We start from the raw sequence: 19,221 nt of genomic DNA on the forward strand, positions 1-19,221 counted from the left end.
TTTTTATTTTTATTTTAGTATTTATTTTTTATAAAATTTTAAACCCTAATTCCAAAACTCCACCCCTTAACTCTAAACCCTAAGGTTTGAGTTAATTAACCCAAGGGGTATAAGTGTATATTTACCTCTTTAATGAAACCTATTTTTGTGACTTTGAGCCTTGAGTGCTACTTTGGGAACAAAAACTTGGTTTGGTGCTATCCTAGTCTTTTTCTCTATTTAAAATTATAATCTTATATATTTTTCTCTATTTCTTCTCGGTAAAATATATTAAATCATGTTGGATAAATTTAATTAAAAAAATTAAGTTGTATAATTATCAAAGAGTATAACTAAATAATATTTCTAAAATTTGTAGATATATAAAATAAGCTAATAATATTACGATTAATTTTTTTAGAAAATATTGAAAATCCTTTTTAGAAAAAAATAATTGAATAGTTATAAAAATAGAAATAAATAATATTTCAAAATTTGTAAGATATTATTATATTTTTATTATGTTATTTAATGTCATATTTGAATATATTTACTTTATTGATGATGTATAATTTACTACCATATTCTAAAAATTTTACCAAAAATATAAATAAGCATTAAATCTAATTGTCCATGTTACATTTAGTTAGGGGTGGGCACTTTGGTTATTTTATCGGTTCGGTTTGGTTAATTCGTTTCTAGAATTTTTTTCAACTGAAATAAACCATAATTAGTTTGGTTTGGATCCATTATTGTTTGTTTTGTATTCGGTTCGGTTTTTATTCAGTTTGGTTTGTGTTTTGGTTCGGTTCAATCAGGTTTCCTAATTTAGTTCTTTGAAGAGAAATTATGTTTTAAACATAAACGCATGGCCATTAAATCATCGGTGACTATGAAAAAAAATTATGTAAACTAAATACAATATAAAAGTGAAAAAAACCCTACAAAAAACATAAAAAGTTTATAAGAATACAATCAAATGAATGTTAACTAAAGTAAATAGAAAATTAAAAAAAAAAACATCGTTTATAATGCCTCTTAAAAATCAACTATGTAAACTAAATCTAATATAAAACTGAAACAAAAACCTTAAAAACCACAAATATTTTATAAAACACACAATAAAACCAAAGTTAACTAATGTAAATATTTTCTTTTTAAAAAACAACATCATTAATAAAATTAACAGTAACTTTAGTCTTACGATTTTAGTATATTGTATATTGGTAGTATGTTTAATTCAAATAATTAAAAAACACACACATTGGTTTATTGGTTCGGTTTATTTCGGTTCGTTTCCGATTGGTTTCGGTTCGGTTGGTTCGGATTGGGAAAATCTTAAACCAAACTATTTGATAATAGAGTTTGGTTTGGTTTGGATCAGGTTGTTCGGTTCGACTCGGTTCGGTTTGGTTTTTTACCCATCCCAACATTTAGTTATAATCCATGTCATCAATTATAGTATGTTATGTCATATTTATTTAGTTAAAGTGATCATAGAGAGGAAATGTGTCAAAATCACTTTGCAAATAATGTATAGGGGATTCCTTTCGACTATTCTATCCATATTTATCTATGCATGTCTTCCAAAGGAAACATTCTATTTGCAATTATAGAAATTACATCTATCACCACGACAAACACATCACTGGTAAGAGAGCATTTACTTGTTTCTTTCTGCTTCCTTTGTAGTCTTTTTATGTCACTGGTGGGCAGCAATCATGGGCCCTGTTGGACCGATGATATATTTGGATTTATAAAAAAAAGTTTAGGATTAAGTGGGCTATTTTTTATATCACTATGTGGTGATTAGTAGAGGTTGTAGCTTTGGATTTTTTGCTTTAAGATTTAAGTTGTAGATTTTGTGGCTCTACCTTTAGTTTTTATTAATAAAGCTTGATTGCTTTGATTTTATTGCTCTAGAGAGAATTATGGCTGTGTAGAGCACTTACACCCAACACTAATCACCCCCTACAACGTGGATTTTTTTCCGCTAACAACATTAATTTTTTTTATATCACTACTATAGTCTTCCAACACCATAAATTTTGTAGGATTTTCATATAATAATTATCTATAGAATTAAATAGCAGTCAACAGGAAAAATGTGAATTGTTTATGTATAGATTAATTTTCCTTTTGATTTTTTCCCATTCAGATCACCTGAAATGAGTCCCAAACGGTTCGATCAATGTTCGTTATTTCTGAAACCATAAACCATGTCAATTTGTTTCTTCCCTAATCTCCACCTTTTACATCTTCTATCATGATTCACAAGTCTGTCCATCTTCCTTAAGGTTCAACAGTTCACGCGGGGCTTATCAGATGGAAATTAACATATGGTTTCTGACGTGAGACTGCCTCGCACGCCTCAAATCTCAGGTTTAGCTAACTCTCAGATTTCTCCAGTTTTGATCCCTCAAACTATCCCGAACAGCAGTTATCATCATGCTATTGTGTTTTTTTTGGGTGTAACATCATGCTATTGTTCCGACCAATAATATTGTCACTGTCCAAAATCGATCGTCATGAACGTGTCATGACTTTTTTTTTGTACACAACCATTTGGAGTTCTACATCTCACACTCCAAGTGTTTTTTGATCACTCTCAGTTTTGTGTGTTTAAAAATATAAAACGCGAAATTTTCTTACAGACAGTACATATATACAATACAACCAAATGAGGTGTATATTTTCTGCATAAGTTACACTGTTTTTAATTCAATATATTTTTACGTTTAACATTATCATGTATTAAGATTATATGGAATAAGATATTTATTAATTAACTGGAGGAGAAACTAGAAAGCAATGGTTAAAATACATTTAACGTGGGTAGGAGGTGTGCATATCTTACAAGCAAGATATGCTTTCAAAGTGCAAGTAGCAAATAGACAACGGGTAATCAATTATAATTAACTACCATGGACTAAGACAATAGATAAACAGCTTCACTACGAGCCTAGAATATGCGTTTAAAATATATAAGCTCTCTCTCCTATCAAGTACTAACATAATTTTAAAAGTTCTCGTAAATATATATTAAAAACTTACGGTCAACTTCCATAGCTGTTAAAGAATGGTATGTCATGTATTTAAAATGTATTCTTCTGAAGGAGGAACATATTGAGGTAGACACAACAACAATGATTGATTGCATAGGAAAGAAAACTTAAATGGACATTTCCCATGTGCTCATAATTTGCCCAGCGGCGGATTCTGTTGGCGCTTGCACCTGAGCCCACCTCACTGCTTTTTGTTTTCTACACAACAATCAGTTAGTAAACTAAAGAAAAACAAATTGGAATCAAAAGAATAATAATTTAACGATAGTTACGAGTTTATACTTCATAGTATGTTTCTAGCTTTTGGGTTCAAGTATATACACATATTGAATGTTTTGTTGTATCTCACATACAAAATTCAATTAAATAAATTATTGACATTGTTAATAAAAATCCAAACGAGGAAAATGGATACGAAGTATCCAAGAAACACAACTTTCTAATTCATCGTGTCGCAGGTCCACCATATCGTCGATCGGTTTTTCGTTAGTCCCTCACCTCACAAACTCGAAAGAACTTAAATGTCTAGACGAAAACAGAAGAACAATAACAACACAAATGTGATCGAGTGATACCTCGATAGGGTTGGAAATGTGCTAAGCACCCTGGATTCAAAACTTATCAAACTCAGATTTATCCGTTTGTGAGGTCAGATGATATCAAGGGCGGAGGCAGCAAGGGGGGGGGGGGGGGGGGGGGGGGGAGGTCAGCTGACCCCACTACTTTTTTAAAATAATATTGTTTTGTTTTATGCAAAATTTGTGTTGACTCCACTAAAAAAATAATTTTGACCCCACAAAAATATTTATTAAACATTGAAGCTAAAATTTAATTATACAACTAAAATAATTATACTTTATATCATTGAAACTTTGGAGTTATATTAGTTTTAACCTCATTTTTTGATAATTATCCAAAAATATAAAATCCTTAAACATGTTTTGTTATTTTAATCTTTAGTAATATGTTAGTTTAATTCCAAATTGTATTAGGTCCAACTAATTTACAATGTAGAAATATTATAAAACAAGTAAACATATAAAAGAAAATAAAATATGTTCATCTTCCTCGAGAACAGAAGATAACAGCGGACTCCTAACTCGTGCTCTATAATTATTTTTTAGTTAAATTTTAGGTTGGTTTTTTTTAGCCAATAAAACTGTCATAAAAAAGTTTCGAGCTATGAGTGTGCGTAGAGTAAAACTGCAATAATCATGTGTATTTTAGAGATAGAGATAGAGCTTTGTTTTTTATTCATTGTTGCTATTTTTTTCTTAAAAACTTTAAAAATACAGAACACTCTAAACAAATAAGCGGTCATTGTACAAACGTTTTTTTGTTTGAATAAATTTTTACATTCGACAGATAATGGAGTGTGCCTAGAGTATATGTAGTTTTTTGTGGTATATAAATTATATTTTTTGATTTTTTTCCGACCCTGGTACAAAAATTTTCTGGCTCCGCCACTGGATTATATGAATATTTATTTCTCTTTGCAAGTAACTGAATCTATTTGGCGTTGATAGATAACCTCTAGAAGATTAGTTGGTTAGGTTTGGATCCACTGAAGAATAACAGCAGAAAAATAGGCACGTGAATGTCCATGCATGATTAGGTCTAAATATTCAGAAAAGACTATACAAAGAGGAGGTTGGTTACTCTTTCCGCATATAACACTATGGCTGTAACTGGTGAATCAAAAAAGTAACAAATGGAATAAGATAAATGGAATGCAATAGAAAATGAAATAGATTCATTCCTTTTATTCCTTAACCGAATTGTTATAAAATAGTTAGTTTTGTATTTTGTTTAATGTTTTAGAATTGTTGGGATGAACATTTCATTTTATTCACCTTAAATGGTAAAAAAAATATAAAACTACTGGAATTAATCATTCCAAAAATAAGTAATCCAATTACAGCCTATGTCATTATTTTTTTCAACCGTTTCCACCGCTATTCATCTTCGGCGACTTGTATCTCTTCATCAAGTGTAGTAAAAACATCATTTTCCTACTATTTTCCTTTACATATTTAGTTCAGTTTGGTAATATTTAGATGAGATTATTGGCCCCAATCAATTTGCTTTGATAATATGATCAGTCTGACTGAAAAATGCAACTTGTTAGAAATGTGTAATTAACAAACTAAAACCCCCCTATATATTAAAAGAGAAGTCAGTTTAGTGATTTCTGGTGAGGTGTCGCTCATAGGTAAAGTTTCAATTTAATTGTTATAATTTGATTGGTCGATTTTTCTTAATTTTTATTTATTTAATTTAGATCTAAAAAATTAAGGTAAGTTTAAAATCATTAAACACCACTTGCTATATAATCTAAAGAATATTACAAATAACAATTTATGGAAACTAATTCTCGAAATTATAGAAAGATTAATAATGTTTTATTTATCACTTTCAATATTTATAAACTATAAAATATAATGAACGAAATTTTATATAAAATAATTATAATAGTTTTATACTCTACTTGATGAATTGTATTCGAATATAATTATATAATAACTATTTTAAATATAACAAAATCCAAACATGTTTATTAATATTATTTTTAAATTATTTATCGTTGTTTAAAGAATAAATTTATCAGAATTTTAAAATAACTTATGAATATTTTAAATGTAAGTTACCTTATTTATTTTGCAAAGTAACTTATGAATAATTTTTTTTCCTTGCACAAGTTGCAAAGTAACTTATGAATACTTTATATGTAAGTTACCTTATTTATTTTAAACATTTCTTGCCCAAGTTATTATCACATTTATTAAAATTTTAAATGCCAATTTACCTTAATATTTCTAAATTCTTAATTCGTTTGTAAGGACTTACCTTATTACAATATAAAATTCTCGGTGAAATAGTTAATAGGAGGATAACTTTCTTTAATCTATTTCAATATTTATTGTGAAAAATAAATATAGCAACGTCATTTATTTTTGAAAGGTCGACAATATAAAGTTGCCTTATTGAGAATATGCATTTCTTGCGCAAGTTAGTATCACATTAATTCGACTTTTAAATCTTTCTAAATTGTTAATTCATTTTTAATGACTTACCTTGTTTTAAATATGCATTCCTCGCGCAAGTTCTTATATATATTAAATGCAAACCAGCTTATGACAATGTAGAGTTAATATTTTTCTTTAATCTATTTCAATATTTATTGCGGAAAATAAATATTCAAACGTCATTTATTATGAAATATCGACTATATAGAAAGATACTCCCAAGATCTTACATACAATACAATATAATGTTGTGAAGATATCAAATTTTAAAAAACAGTATGGCAATATTTCAAGCTCCCAAAAACTGAGTGTCTTTTATCAGGCAATTAAAACCATGTAAAGATACATGACATATTGAGGTTAGGATTCTTCACTTGTGGAGAAATTACAACAAAGATTCCGGAAACAACATCGAAATGGTTTTCGTTGATAAAGAAGTAAGTTGATTACTACATTTTTTACAACTCATAATTGTCTTTAGTCCTTTGTTCTCAATCCAACTCATATAACTTTATCTCATCTTCGTGTAGGGGACAAGAATTCATGCTTCAGTTGGTGAACAGCTCATCAAACAATTTAAAGGGAAACTAACCGAGGGCGATGCGAAGGTCGTCCAGTTATTCAAATTGTACGATGCTATTGGTGATTATCGGACAACCGCGCATCCGTACAAAATTGGCTTCTTTCAAACAAATTTTGTTGGAACAGCTGATGAATTTCCGAGTGAAGTTCCGGAGAAGTATTTTAAGGATGCGCGGTATGTCAATTTAATATTTCGACTATTTTAATTTAATATTTCGACTATTTTGCGGATGCGCGGTATACCTTCATAGCTTACGAATCAAGTATTTCGACTGATTTGATGACGGTATGTCAATTTAATATTATTTTCTGTTCAATAAAATTTAGAAACTTATAGATCTATCAAATAATATTAACACGTCCAATTGCTTACAAAATTTAAGAAATTTTTTACAGGTTTCTAATGGATTTTGTGTTCTTTATCGAGAATTGTACTCCATAATTTATATTATTTATAGATAATATTTTCAATTTTATTATATTTTCTTTTAATATGTCTACATAAATTTTTTGATATTATTTATGTAAAAATAATATTATTCACCTAAAATAAAGAATTACAACACATATACAATACAATTCTAATTAATGATAATATAAAATCTGTTACTTCTAAAACTATGCACTATTTATTCGATATTTTGAAAAAGAAGTCACTTTAGTGATTTCTGGTGACGTGTCGCTCATAGGTGAATTTTCAAAAAATTGTTATAATTTGATTGGTCGATTGTTCTTAATTTTTATTTATTTAATTTAGATCTACAAATTTAAGGTAAGTCTAAAATCATTTAACATCACATGCCATATAATCTAAAGAATATTACAAATAACAATTTCTGGAAACTAATTCTCTAAATTATAGAAAGATTAATAATGTTTTATTTATTACTCTCAATATTTATAAACTATAAAATATAATGAACAAAATTTTATATAAGATAATTATAATAGTTTTACACTCTACTTGATGAATTGTATTCGAATATAGTTATATAATAACTATTTTAAATATAACAAAATCCAAACATGTTTATTAATATTATTTTTAAATTATTTAACGTTGTTTAAATAATAAATTTAATAGAATTTTAAAATAATTTATAAAATGTTATAAATTATTTATAAAAATATAAACCTACTACATATTGATTGAGAAGTCATATAAGTGATTTTTTTATTACGTGTCAATCGTAAATGAACTCTTCAAATTGTTATAATTTGATTGGCCGATGTTTTGAAGATTTTATTTATTATAATTATATCTAAAAGGGTAATTCAATTACCACTTTCCAAATAATCTACATAATTTTAGAAATAATTATTTATAGTAACTAATTGTTGAAACTATGAAAGAGTAATAATGTGATCAAATTTTTTATATATTTATAAATTATATAAAATAAGAAACAAAAATGTTTATTTGAATTGATATAATGATTTTATATACGTATAGAAAGCCTTATATTTATATATAAAGTATCATAATAACTATTAATGTCTAATAAATTGCATGCATGTTTTATAAATCATTTATTAAATTATAAATAAATTTATAAAATTATTTATATTGGCTTATCATATGTTTTAAATTATAATAAGAGGTTCTATATGTTCTTTGGGAAGGTGAGCTATATCATCATTTTTGTTTTCTTAAGCTCTTTTCTTATTGTACTTGTTGTTTTCTGATTTGACATGTACAAGTTGCAAAGTAACTTATGAATAGTTTAAATGTAAGTTACCTTATTTATTTTAAACATTTCTTGCCCAAGTTATTATCATATTTATTAAAATTTTAAATGCCAATTTACCTTAATGTTTCTAAATTCTTAATTCGTTTGTAATGACTTACCTTATTACAATATAAAATCTCTCTTGAAATTTTCTTCTTAAACACACAAATTATTTTGGGACGTTGCAATTATACATATACACTTTAACTGCCTCTTGATACTGAAGTTACTTTGTTCCCTCTCGTCCATGTCAAATATTGAGTACCAGCTTTTCTCCATTTTCTCGCAAAGACGGTGGTATTAAGATGTAAAATCCGTTACTTCTAAAACTATACACTATTTATTCTATATTTTGAATTTTGTTATGTCCGCACAGGGTGCGGGCCGGTCACCTAGTATAAGTTTACAAAAAAAAAAAAAAAAAAAACTGAAATATATATATATAAGGTTATGAAATTACCATCTTTGGCTTTTGAAAATCATTATTGGTCCCAGAATATGAGGTTATGCTGAGAATTTATATATAGATAATTTCAAATTTCAATTTTTTACGTAATTCACGAAGACAAAAATAAAAGGTCAGACGGTTAGTTTCTTAAGTTCTTTCCACTAAGATAAGAAGATTATCTACTACAGAAAACATAAACCGCCGTACTATGAACAGGGGCCGGGTATATATATATTTTTAATACAATGCTATATTAAATAGATAATATATATATAACTAGATATTTCCCGCGCTATTGCGCGGATTGACCCGTTTTGAATGCATATTGCAATGTAAAATCAAGTACTTTTTTTTAAGAAACAAATCAATTATATTTACATACATAGTAAATTTTAAAATTACATGTACTAAACCAACTATAGCTAAGCTTTACATTCTGGAGTTATATTGACAAAACAATTATTGCTAAGCGTTACTTTCTGCAGTTATATTAACAAAACAATATTCCATCTGTTTTATATTAAGTGTCACTTTAACTCATTTTTCTTGTTTCACAAAAAATGTTATTCTACAATATCAATGCAATTTATACATCTTTTCAGTTCAAAATTAATTACAAAATGCATTAATTTTATAAATAAATCGATTTATCCAAAAATACTATTGGTTAGATATATGATATTAATGAAAATATAAATACATTTTAATGAGTTGCTTAATATGTGTGAGAAGTGTCTAAGTGACACTCTTTGTAAAACAGAAGGAGTAGTATATAAAGTATTGATGATAACATGATATTGCAGTTTATCTATTAGTAAAAAATAGTTAAAACATATTGCATAATTTAGATGTGGTTGACCAAAATATGAGATAGTATACTAATAATTTCACAGATGTAAACATATTTAACTCATTACTTAATTATATTTTACTTTATTTCTGTTTTACCAAATTCAAATGACCTCAAGCATATCCAGACATTCAATATGCTAAGCTTCTGATATTTGTTATATTAAATACTGTTCAGAAAAAAAACTTTTAGGGGTTGTACCAATTCGAGATTTAATAAATTTTCAAGCAAAAAACATTTTTCAGCCATAATTATTAAAGAGAAGAAAAATTATTGATAAAAGGTTTTGTTATATACCCCTTCGAATACAATGTTATAAATCTGACCTAGCAATCAAAATATGAGCAACGTGTTGGTTGACAGTCTCTAGTTTGTTGGAGTCTCCTTCTGTTTCATTCTTCTTTAACCATCGTCGACTTTAATTATTAAGTAGACAATCTCATTGTAAGTTTGAAGATTCTTCTTCACCATCATTTCACTCTTCTGCGGTTTCAATCTGATACATAGTAACATAGATATATTTTGAGTCAAGCACATTTGGTTCGAGAAAGAATTTCATCACATGATGACGTGGTAACAACTATCCCTCTGCAAAAAAGTTAAAAAGAACTCAAAACTGCATACCGGAAGATAACTAAATGCCATCTATCACTTAAAACTTATTACTTATTTTCCTGCTAAACAACTATTGTATGAACTATTTACCACAAATAAACAAAAAAACTATTATATAAATTGTCCACACCACTAACCAATGTACACCTGCCAATTTCTGAAAGCCATCTATCAATTCGCTTCATCCTTTTCAAAATCATTTTGTCCACGATATCGATTGTGTCTGCAACTTCAAAACGCTTTTATGAGGAAAAGGAATTATATGAAAGATAAAAGTAAAGGTTACTTTGTGGAAGAAATTAAGCAGTTTGGAATAATTTTATAAACAGATTTGTTATCGAAGTGATTTGAGAGTTCATTTATAGTTGATGTAATAGAGGAGGTGGAGATCGTGCTTGCAGTGGTTAAGGCAGTTGAAACCATTATTTTTTTATTTTACGTAGAAAAGAAATAAATTGATTCGTTTCATTTTTTTCTTTTTAATAATTGATTTTCTTAAAAACTTAAACATTAAATATGTGGCAAAATATGATTGGTTGAGTGACTTGTGATTTAGTATATAAGAGATACCATAAAAAGTCGTCAAGTCTATAGTGAGCTAAAACTATTATATACATAACCCGAATTGAGTAAATCACAAATACATTTAAAAGATGAAAATATTATCTTCAATGAGTATTAACACTGCATTACGTACGTATGAGCTAATATTATAATCAATTTGTAGTTGTAGATAATGCCAGTAGTGGAGGCATCACAAATGAAGGGGGTCATTTGACCCCTATGAATTTCACTTACTTGTATTTCAAGAAAGAATTTGGTCAAATGTTACAAAGTAAACTAATATGACTGCTATAGCATATGGTTGGAATCAAATTGACCCCAGTGGAAAATTTGACTAGCTTGGCCACTGGATAATACAATATATTGATGGCATTCCTATATTGATAGACCAGAAAGACATTGTGGCTAATATTGTGGGGGTCGGAAGGTTTTTTTTTTTTGGGTCGGAAGTTTTTCAAAGCTACATGACGGCCAAGTGGACTGTAGTGTGGTATATAGATGGTGTATATACATACATACATGTATTTGCGTTGTCTTAGAACACCTCTAACCCAAAACTTCATTTTAAAGAATACAAAACTTCAAAATAAAGATTTGAGGGTTGATTACTCCAACTACGAATCTTCAAAAAAATCTTTAAATTTTTTATTTATTTACATTATAGTTATTAATATTAACAAAAGTTACTAATATTTATTGAAAGAAATAACTATAAGAACCAAAAAGAAAATAAAAAATAGTTTTGAGATTGTAAATAGTGAAACTTTAAATTTAAGATTTCACTATTTACAACCTTAAAATTTAAGGATTTGAAATTGGGTTGAAATGACATAAAACTTCAAAATTTGAAATTGAAAATCTGAAGTTGGTTGGAGATGGTTGGAGATGCTACTAATGTGGTAGTAGTCGATGTAGTCATGTGGCTTCCTAACCTTCAAAAGAAAATATTCACCAAATTTAGTAGATCAAATATCTCTAAAATATCACAAGGTCGACTAAAAATCTGTCGAAATCTTCTCTATATCCTGCCTTACTGTACACTAAACCAGATTTATAATCGTGGAACGTGGATTTGATTAACTCCAAAAAATAGTTGTTAAAAAAAAAAAGATTAACTCCAAAAAATCCAAATTGCATTTAATCAATCGAATTTATGTAATTCTTAATTTTATTTTATAAACCGCTTAGTTTACTTAACTAATTACCAATTAAAAACACATTAGACGGTGCAGCGAAAACCACCTTAAGATAAGATTGTTTTTTCTTTCTTAATATGTATGAAGAAAATCGGGTAGTGACTTGCGAGATTAGCGGATTACTCAAATGAAAAATAAAAGTCCACCCTTCTGAAAAGCTGACTCATTCAAATGACTGACGTGGCATACAGCTAATACGGGACCGTACCTTCGCTTCCCTTCTCGGACATATCCTTTTGTTTTTAAAGTATTTCCCGTACATATATAATGACATATTAATCATTTAATGCGTAATAATCAAAATTCGCATAACGATATGTATTATAATGTCGTAGAAATTGTTGACAAAGCTCTAAGGGATATAGTTTTTTTTTCTCTTTTTTTAATAATTCAGATATCCGGATCTCTAACAGATATAGTTCTAACATATCCTTTAGCTTTAAGTTTTGTAACCATTACTTATTCTTCTAAGTCTTCATATATATGTATATTAAAACAACTCTAGAGAATTTTCATAGTATTTCAACAATAAAAATGTATAAATATTTTAAAATAAAGAGATGATGGATATAAGTTTTCAAAAAAGAAATCATAAAAATCTCTTTAGAACTTCTCTGGCCACCTTATAATTGGCTAAATTTTTTTTAAAAAAAAATTAAAATTCAATAATTTACAAAACAATATATTAAATAATACTATCGTGGAGATTTTAGGTATCTCATTAAAAGAAGTGCTCTATATCTCTTATACCTAATTACGTAGGTGGGATGTTAATTTTTTATACATATATACATGTATATATATGTTCATAGGTTGAAGACCATCTATAAAAATACTAGTTATCAACTTGGAAATCATCTTTAAATTTTAATTCTTCTGAACTATTATTGCGATTTTATGTAACAAAATTAATAATCTACAGACAAAATTAACATCCATCGTCAGAAAACACAGAAAATACAGTTTTAGTTTCCAGAGCATGTTATTTTTATAATTATAATACCATATAAGTAGATGGTTTCAGTTTATAACTAAATAAGACAAATATAGAAAAATGATATGTAAATGTATAGGAGTAGATACTAGTATAAACAACACCAAAATCTAGAGAGAGATAAATTTCAAGTTTTCAACGCCCTCTGATCATCCGTACATATCCTACATTCCAATTTTCAACTCTCTCTCCGATATCTTTATTGTACTCCTATATAAGTAGGATATCTTTTCAACTCATTTATAACACATCTTCATAACCTCTTTCTCTCTCTCTTTCTCCATCTCTTTTCCCCTTAGCTCCCTTAGCTCTCTTGCTTTGTGGATTCGTCTTTGTGTATATTAATATATGCACATGCACATAGGAAGATATGATGGGTTACGAGCACATGAATCAGATGACAATGACGACAACGGGGATGATGAAGAATTTCAATAAGGTGGGACCAATCAATATTCCACGTAAGAAAACGACGAGGAGAAGTGTATCGGCCATTGATGGTGGTGGTGCGGCGACAGCTGCTGCGGCTGGAGAAGGAGATCGCCCGCAGGATCTCAAGACTCTTGATCTCAGCGGGATGTCCTTGGCTTCCCTCTCAGCATCTTCTATCAACTTAGCTTCAATCTCAAAACTCGATCTCTCCAACAACAATATTCAGGTATATATATATATTGGATCATATGTACTTTTCATCAACCGTAATTATTCAGTTTTGACTAAAAATCCGTGGAAAAGAAGTTTTCATGATGAAAATAGACATTTCTGTCACTATTAAAAAAACTAATACGGTTTGTGTTAAATGAATTTTATTTACTGGTGGGCTCTAATTATATTAAAAAGATCGTTTCTAAGTTGCTAACTACAAAATAAAGAAATGATAAAGATCGTAGATTTGCATATGCATGAATTGTTGTATTCCTTAATTTGTGGATTTTGTCATTTCCTGTTCGATTTTTCTTTGAAAAGATTCCTGTTTGATTTCATGAAAGAAAAGATAATTAAATGTCTATTATGTGTAACAAAACAAAAGGTTTACGGATTAAACAAATTTTACCAAAAGTAGCACAACAAAGCAAAATTTTCCAGAAATATTAAAATCATCTTGGCATCGTCCACATAAAATATCTTAGCCTATTTGTTTACGTCAACTCGAACCTTAGAAAGCATATTCGATCTTTTATTTACTCACCGTTTGGGTGTATAAGCAGTTGAGCCACAAGTGTCCATTTTTCTTAAGAAAAGTACTCGTGTTACAAAATTGTTATATATAAATATATAATATAAATGAACAGCATCAAGCCATCAACTATTCGTAAATATGATATCGATTTACTAACATTTACTTCTGTATTTTACTCTGCTGTATTGAATATGTCTTCTTCCGGGAAGCGGGAGCAATATTATCTAGATAAAATACGATAAATACTCGTTGCCAAAAGATATTGTCTGATACTTAAATAACACACCACCACTGATGAAATAACATAACATCAGTTTTAACCTCTTCTTTTTGGAGAAAATATCAGTTTTAACTTTTAAATTTTAACTCTCTCTTCTCTTTTGTTACTAGTTTAACTCTTCGAGTATAAAGTTGGCAACCCTCAAACTCACTTGAGGGCCATGGGTTGAAATCCCCGCCCACTCAATAGGGTTAGAAAGAATACTAAAATAATGAAAGAAAATATAAGGAAAAAAAAACAATCAAATTAGTTTTTACGATATGTAAATTTGTAGTTATGTACCCTTCGGATTTGAATTTAATCCATTTCACTAGCCTTATTTTATACATAGTGTTCATTTCATTGTTTTTTTTTATCGTAAATTGTAGTTATGTACCCTTCGGATTTGAATTTAATCCATTTCACTAGCCTTATTTTATACATGTACGACTTAAAACTATGCTGAGACTCATTTATCTAGTTTCTCATACAGCAAATTCCGGAGTCTCTAGTAGCGAGAATGTTAAATTTGTGGACATTGGATTTGCACTCTAATCAGCTCAAAACGCTCCCCAACTCCATTGGATGTCTTTCCAAGCTTAAGGTTCTTAATGTCTCTGGAAACAACCTACAAGCTCTCCCCAAAACTATCGAAGATTGCAGGTACGTAAAATCCTTCCTCGTAACCATATTATCCATATGTACTAAAACGCTATAAAACGCAGATCGTTGGAAGAGCTGAACGCCAACTTCAACGAGCTGACGACGCTTCCAGACACGATAGGGTTCGAGCTAACGAATCTGACAAAGCTCTCCGTCAACTCGAACAAGCTTATCGTGTTACCAAGCTCCCTTGGCCACTTAACGTCGCTTCGTGTGCTCGACGCTCGGCTTAACCACCTTGGATCGCTCCCTGAGGATCTAGAGAACCTCGTGAACCTTCAGGTCCTTAACGTTAGCCAGAACTTCCAGCACTTGAAGACGTTGCCTTACTCCGTTGGGTTATTGATATCTCTCGTGGAGCTTGACGTTAGTTATAACGGAATTAAGGTTTTACCGGATTCCATCGGCTGTCTCCGCAAGATTCAGAAGCTATCCGTGGAGGGTAACCCTCTCGTCTCCCCACCTTTTGAAGTGGTACGAACAACTTAATTTATCTTACATTACTATACTATTGATTAACTTATTTGACCAAAAAAAAAAAAAAAAAACTTATTCTGTTCTTTTTGACGAAAGTAAAAAGAGACGTTTTATGTTTTAATAACAATCTATTTAAAGTTCTTATATAGTCGATTTTTAATATAAAAAATGCATTCAACAGAAATTAATATAGAATACAGAGCTTAGATTGCTTCACAAGCATTACTATCTGTAGTGTGTAAGAAAACGCAAGTATGATATTTATTTGGATATAAGTATTTGTTAGATTTTAACGCTAATTAACATATCAAAAGAAACTTCCTTTTTTTTTTGGTAAAACATTACAAAAAAAAAACTTGAGAGTAGTGAATATATAGATTAATATAACATATAATAAAGTTTGTGATATAGTTTTATGTTTCATGATAATACACCAGGTGGAAAATGGTTTGGAAGCAGTGAAGCAGTACATGAGCGAGAAGATGACCGAGTCTAACAAGAAAACTCCGACAAAGAAGAAGTTGTGGGGCATTGGTAAGATGGTCAAGTTCAAGACCTTTCACGGCCTGAGCTCATCTCCGGGAAGGTCTCCAGGAAGGAGAACCGGCGGTGACAGCCATGGAGACGAGAGGGAAGGTTTCATCAACGTCTCCGATTACCGCCAAATCGACGGAATCGCTTCCCCAAGACACGTGTCCCTCTTCAACCCTCGACGCCTCTTGTCTCCACTCTCCGCGTATTTCTCTCCTCCAAGGTATAGGTAGTGTTACTTCTGTGTGTTTTATATTCACCAAACCGTCTTCACACTTTCTGTTTTTTTTGTTTTTTGCATGCAACGTTGTTTCCTTTGTATCTATTTTTGCTTGTAGCGTTCCTTTATATGTATCATAGACTTTTGGGTGGCTTTTGTGGCTGTTTTTTTGTTTCAGTTTTGTTGAAACACATTTGTAAATTATGACATAGACTTTGTAGATTGATTTATGTGTGTACGTAATAATAATGTAAGATCGCATTTTGAAAATATCCTCAGTCGTGCTATGCAGTATCTTCCCCAGTTAGGCCTGAGTCCGTCTGGGAAGAAAAATATGGGCCTAGATGAGACATTTGTTTGAGCAAATTCTTTTACCACCAAAACTTATATTTTCTATCGACTAGAAGAGATGTTCTGATATACATTTAGGAGATGCTATATGGCTTCTGAGACATTATTTTCAATAGAAAGTAAAATATGTTTCCATTTTCATACGCAATAATGGCAATATATTGAAACTGGATAAACTATAATATTAAATGTCTAGGTTTTAATGTATATTGTAACCATATTACAAATTAGCCCGGGAACAAAAATACAAAGGGTTTTAGGACGATACAAATAGCTTAAAACACATTAAGCTACATTCATCTCATATGATTTTATAACGTGTTAGTTAAAAATAATTTAAGCACAAATTATAAGTATTTTCTTTGAGAGACCCATATTCATTGATAAAAATTAAGAAAAAGGACCCTCGGTTTCAGTTCAAAGGTTTGCTCTTGAATTTCCTCTGAGGCTTCAAATCAACAACCACCACAGTTATGTTGTCTTTGCTTCCTCTCTGTAAAGCTAGCTTTGACAAGTACTCAGCCGCAGACATCGCCGCCGGATCTTTCCCTTCGCCCCTCCTCTCATCCGTGTGCAAAGACGCATCTCCAGCCACAGCGTTCTTCTTGTGCCACAAGAGAATACGCTTCCTCGCCATCTCACACGCTTCCTCATCCGTCATTATATCCCAAACACCGTCACTCGCTAGAATCAGACAGTCATCTTCTTTGACTCTCCTCACAGCCGTCACTTCCGGATCAGGAATGATCGACGGTTTCAAGTACCTATCGCCTGTCACACACACAATACATGTTTTGTAAGAAAAAATTGTTTTTATTTCAAGAACCATTGATTCTTTTTAGTTAGTAATACAAGAAAGCTTACCAATAGATCTTGACATGGCGAGAACACCGAACACACGAGCTCCGTTCCACCGGATCACTTTCCCTCCGGCAGCTTCAATCCTCGCCGCTTCATCTTCTCTATCCGGCTATACACATTACACAAAACACACATCAGAAAACGATTCAAAATCTTTTTTTTTGTAAAATAAAATGAAATTAAATTAAATTCAACATTTTGACACAACCAATCTTAACAGAGATCCAAACTGTTTTTGTCGGAAAAATAGCTTACTTTGTGGTCAGTCGACAACGGAAGCGCAGTTTTGCCGCGGCAAAGAACGGCTCTGGAGTCGCCGCAGTTAGCTACAAAGATATGAGTCGGGAAAACTACCGCAACCACCGACGTTGACCCAACAGTCTCCGGCGCGACCGACTCCACCTCCGAGTCAACGCGGAGAAACGAGTTAAACAAAGCCTTCTTCCACTTCTCCTGCCACGTGTCACCATCGCAGAGCATCGGCTTCTCCTTCGCAATCTCCTCCGCTAAAGCCAAATGCATCCTCTCTCTACAATAGTTCGCCACCTACACAAACACAAAGACCAATCAAGATCCATCCTTTGAATTAAACAGAGGAGATCCATCGATGTTTACCTGAGACCCGCCGTGACCATCGTAGACACCGAAGAAATGAGCGGTTGTCTGAGGATTGAACCGACCGTCTAACATCGAGTTTGTCGGAGATTGGAGGAACCTCGGTATCGTGGAGACAGCGTCTTCCATCTCCGGTCTCCTCCCACAGATCGAAGTCACACCGTACAAAGGCACACTCTTGAACTCGAACAGACTCCTGCTCTCTGTTCTGCTTATCATCTTCTTCGATCTCTCATCTGAGCCGTTGATCTCTTCTCCAGCGACAACTATCTCCGACGACGACGACGACGATGATGATGATGATGATGATGATGGTTCCTTCTTCATGTTCAAGTTAGGTGAGTTGATCCGCGAGGTCAAAACTTTCCTAGACCCAGAAACAGAGCACGAGCCGTTCTCCGAATCCTGAGACGAGTACTGACCGTTGCAGTAGCCTTTACCCAACATGATCCCTGCCAACTCCATCTGCTGTTCAGGGAACGGCATGAAAGGCATAGCGACGGCCGGTGATACTTCCTCCATTGATGCTCTGTTTTTTTTGAATTTTTCTCAGAATTTTTTTTTTTGTAAAGGTTTGAGCTTTTTTTTTGTTGTTTGGCTGTGTAAAGATGGTTTGATCTATTAATGGAACAAAAAACGAAAACTCGACAGGTTTCTACAAGAAAAAATTTAAGAGATCAACTTTATTAGAAGGTATGGAGACAAGATTCCCATGATACACCAAAACTTTCCCGGGAAAGATCAAATATTTATCAGGGTTTCCTGGGTTGTGGGTAATTCGTTACAGCCTCTTAAAGATTGTATCTCTCTCTTTCTTCAATTAATTTTTCCAGCTAATGCTGTTTGTAGATTCAACTACCTAGAAGTTGAAAGAAGGCTCTCTTTTTTCTTCTTGTTCACAGATAAAAGGAGAAAGAAAGAAGGGAAGGGAAGTGGAGATAGGTAATGCAGAGGCAAGAATCCCTTCAAATCTGCTATTTATGTTATTACTTGAGTAGATATTATTTATCTTTAT

At 31.0% G+C, this 19,221-nt stretch overlaps 2 protein-coding genes across 2 annotated transcripts; one reads left to right on the forward strand and one right to left on the reverse strand.

The window, feature by feature from the left end:
* Positions 1 to 8,051: 8,051 nt before the first annotated feature.
* LOC103863836 (plant intracellular Ras-group-related LRR protein 8) lies at positions 8,052 to 16,649 on the forward strand. The gene is made up of 4 exons (XM_009141601.3): positions 8,052 to 13,707; positions 14,982 to 15,151; positions 15,214 to 15,625; positions 16,066 to 16,649. Exons 1-4 carry the CDS (start codon positions 13,420 to 13,422, stop codon positions 16,390 to 16,392), a joined length of 1,197 nt encoding a protein of 398 aa, XP_009139849.1. The 5' UTR covers positions 8,052 to 13,419; the 3' UTR covers positions 16,393 to 16,649.
* A 249-nt stretch (positions 16,650 to 16,898) lies between these two features.
* Positions 16,899 to 19,150, reverse strand: LOC103863846 (protein phosphatase 2C 56). Its single transcript, XM_009141613.3, has 4 exons — positions 18,207 to 19,150; positions 17,847 to 18,137; positions 17,595 to 17,700; positions 16,899 to 17,501 (listed from the first exon to the last, which is right to left on the reverse strand). The coding sequence occupies exons 1-4, from the start codon at positions 18,726 to 18,728 to the stop codon at positions 17,143 to 17,145; spliced, it is 1,278 nt and encodes a 425-aa protein (XP_009139861.1). The 5' UTR covers positions 18,729 to 19,150; the 3' UTR covers positions 16,899 to 17,142.
* Between the last annotated feature and the right edge of the window lie 71 nt (positions 19,151 to 19,221).

Source organism: Brassica rapa, chromosome A01 (assembly GCF_000309985.2).
Source record: "Brassica rapa cultivar Chiifu-401-42 chromosome A01, CAAS_Brap_v3.01, whole genome shotgun sequence".
Lineage (NCBI taxonomy): Eukaryota > Viridiplantae > Streptophyta > Magnoliopsida > Brassicales > Brassicaceae > Brassica > Brassica rapa.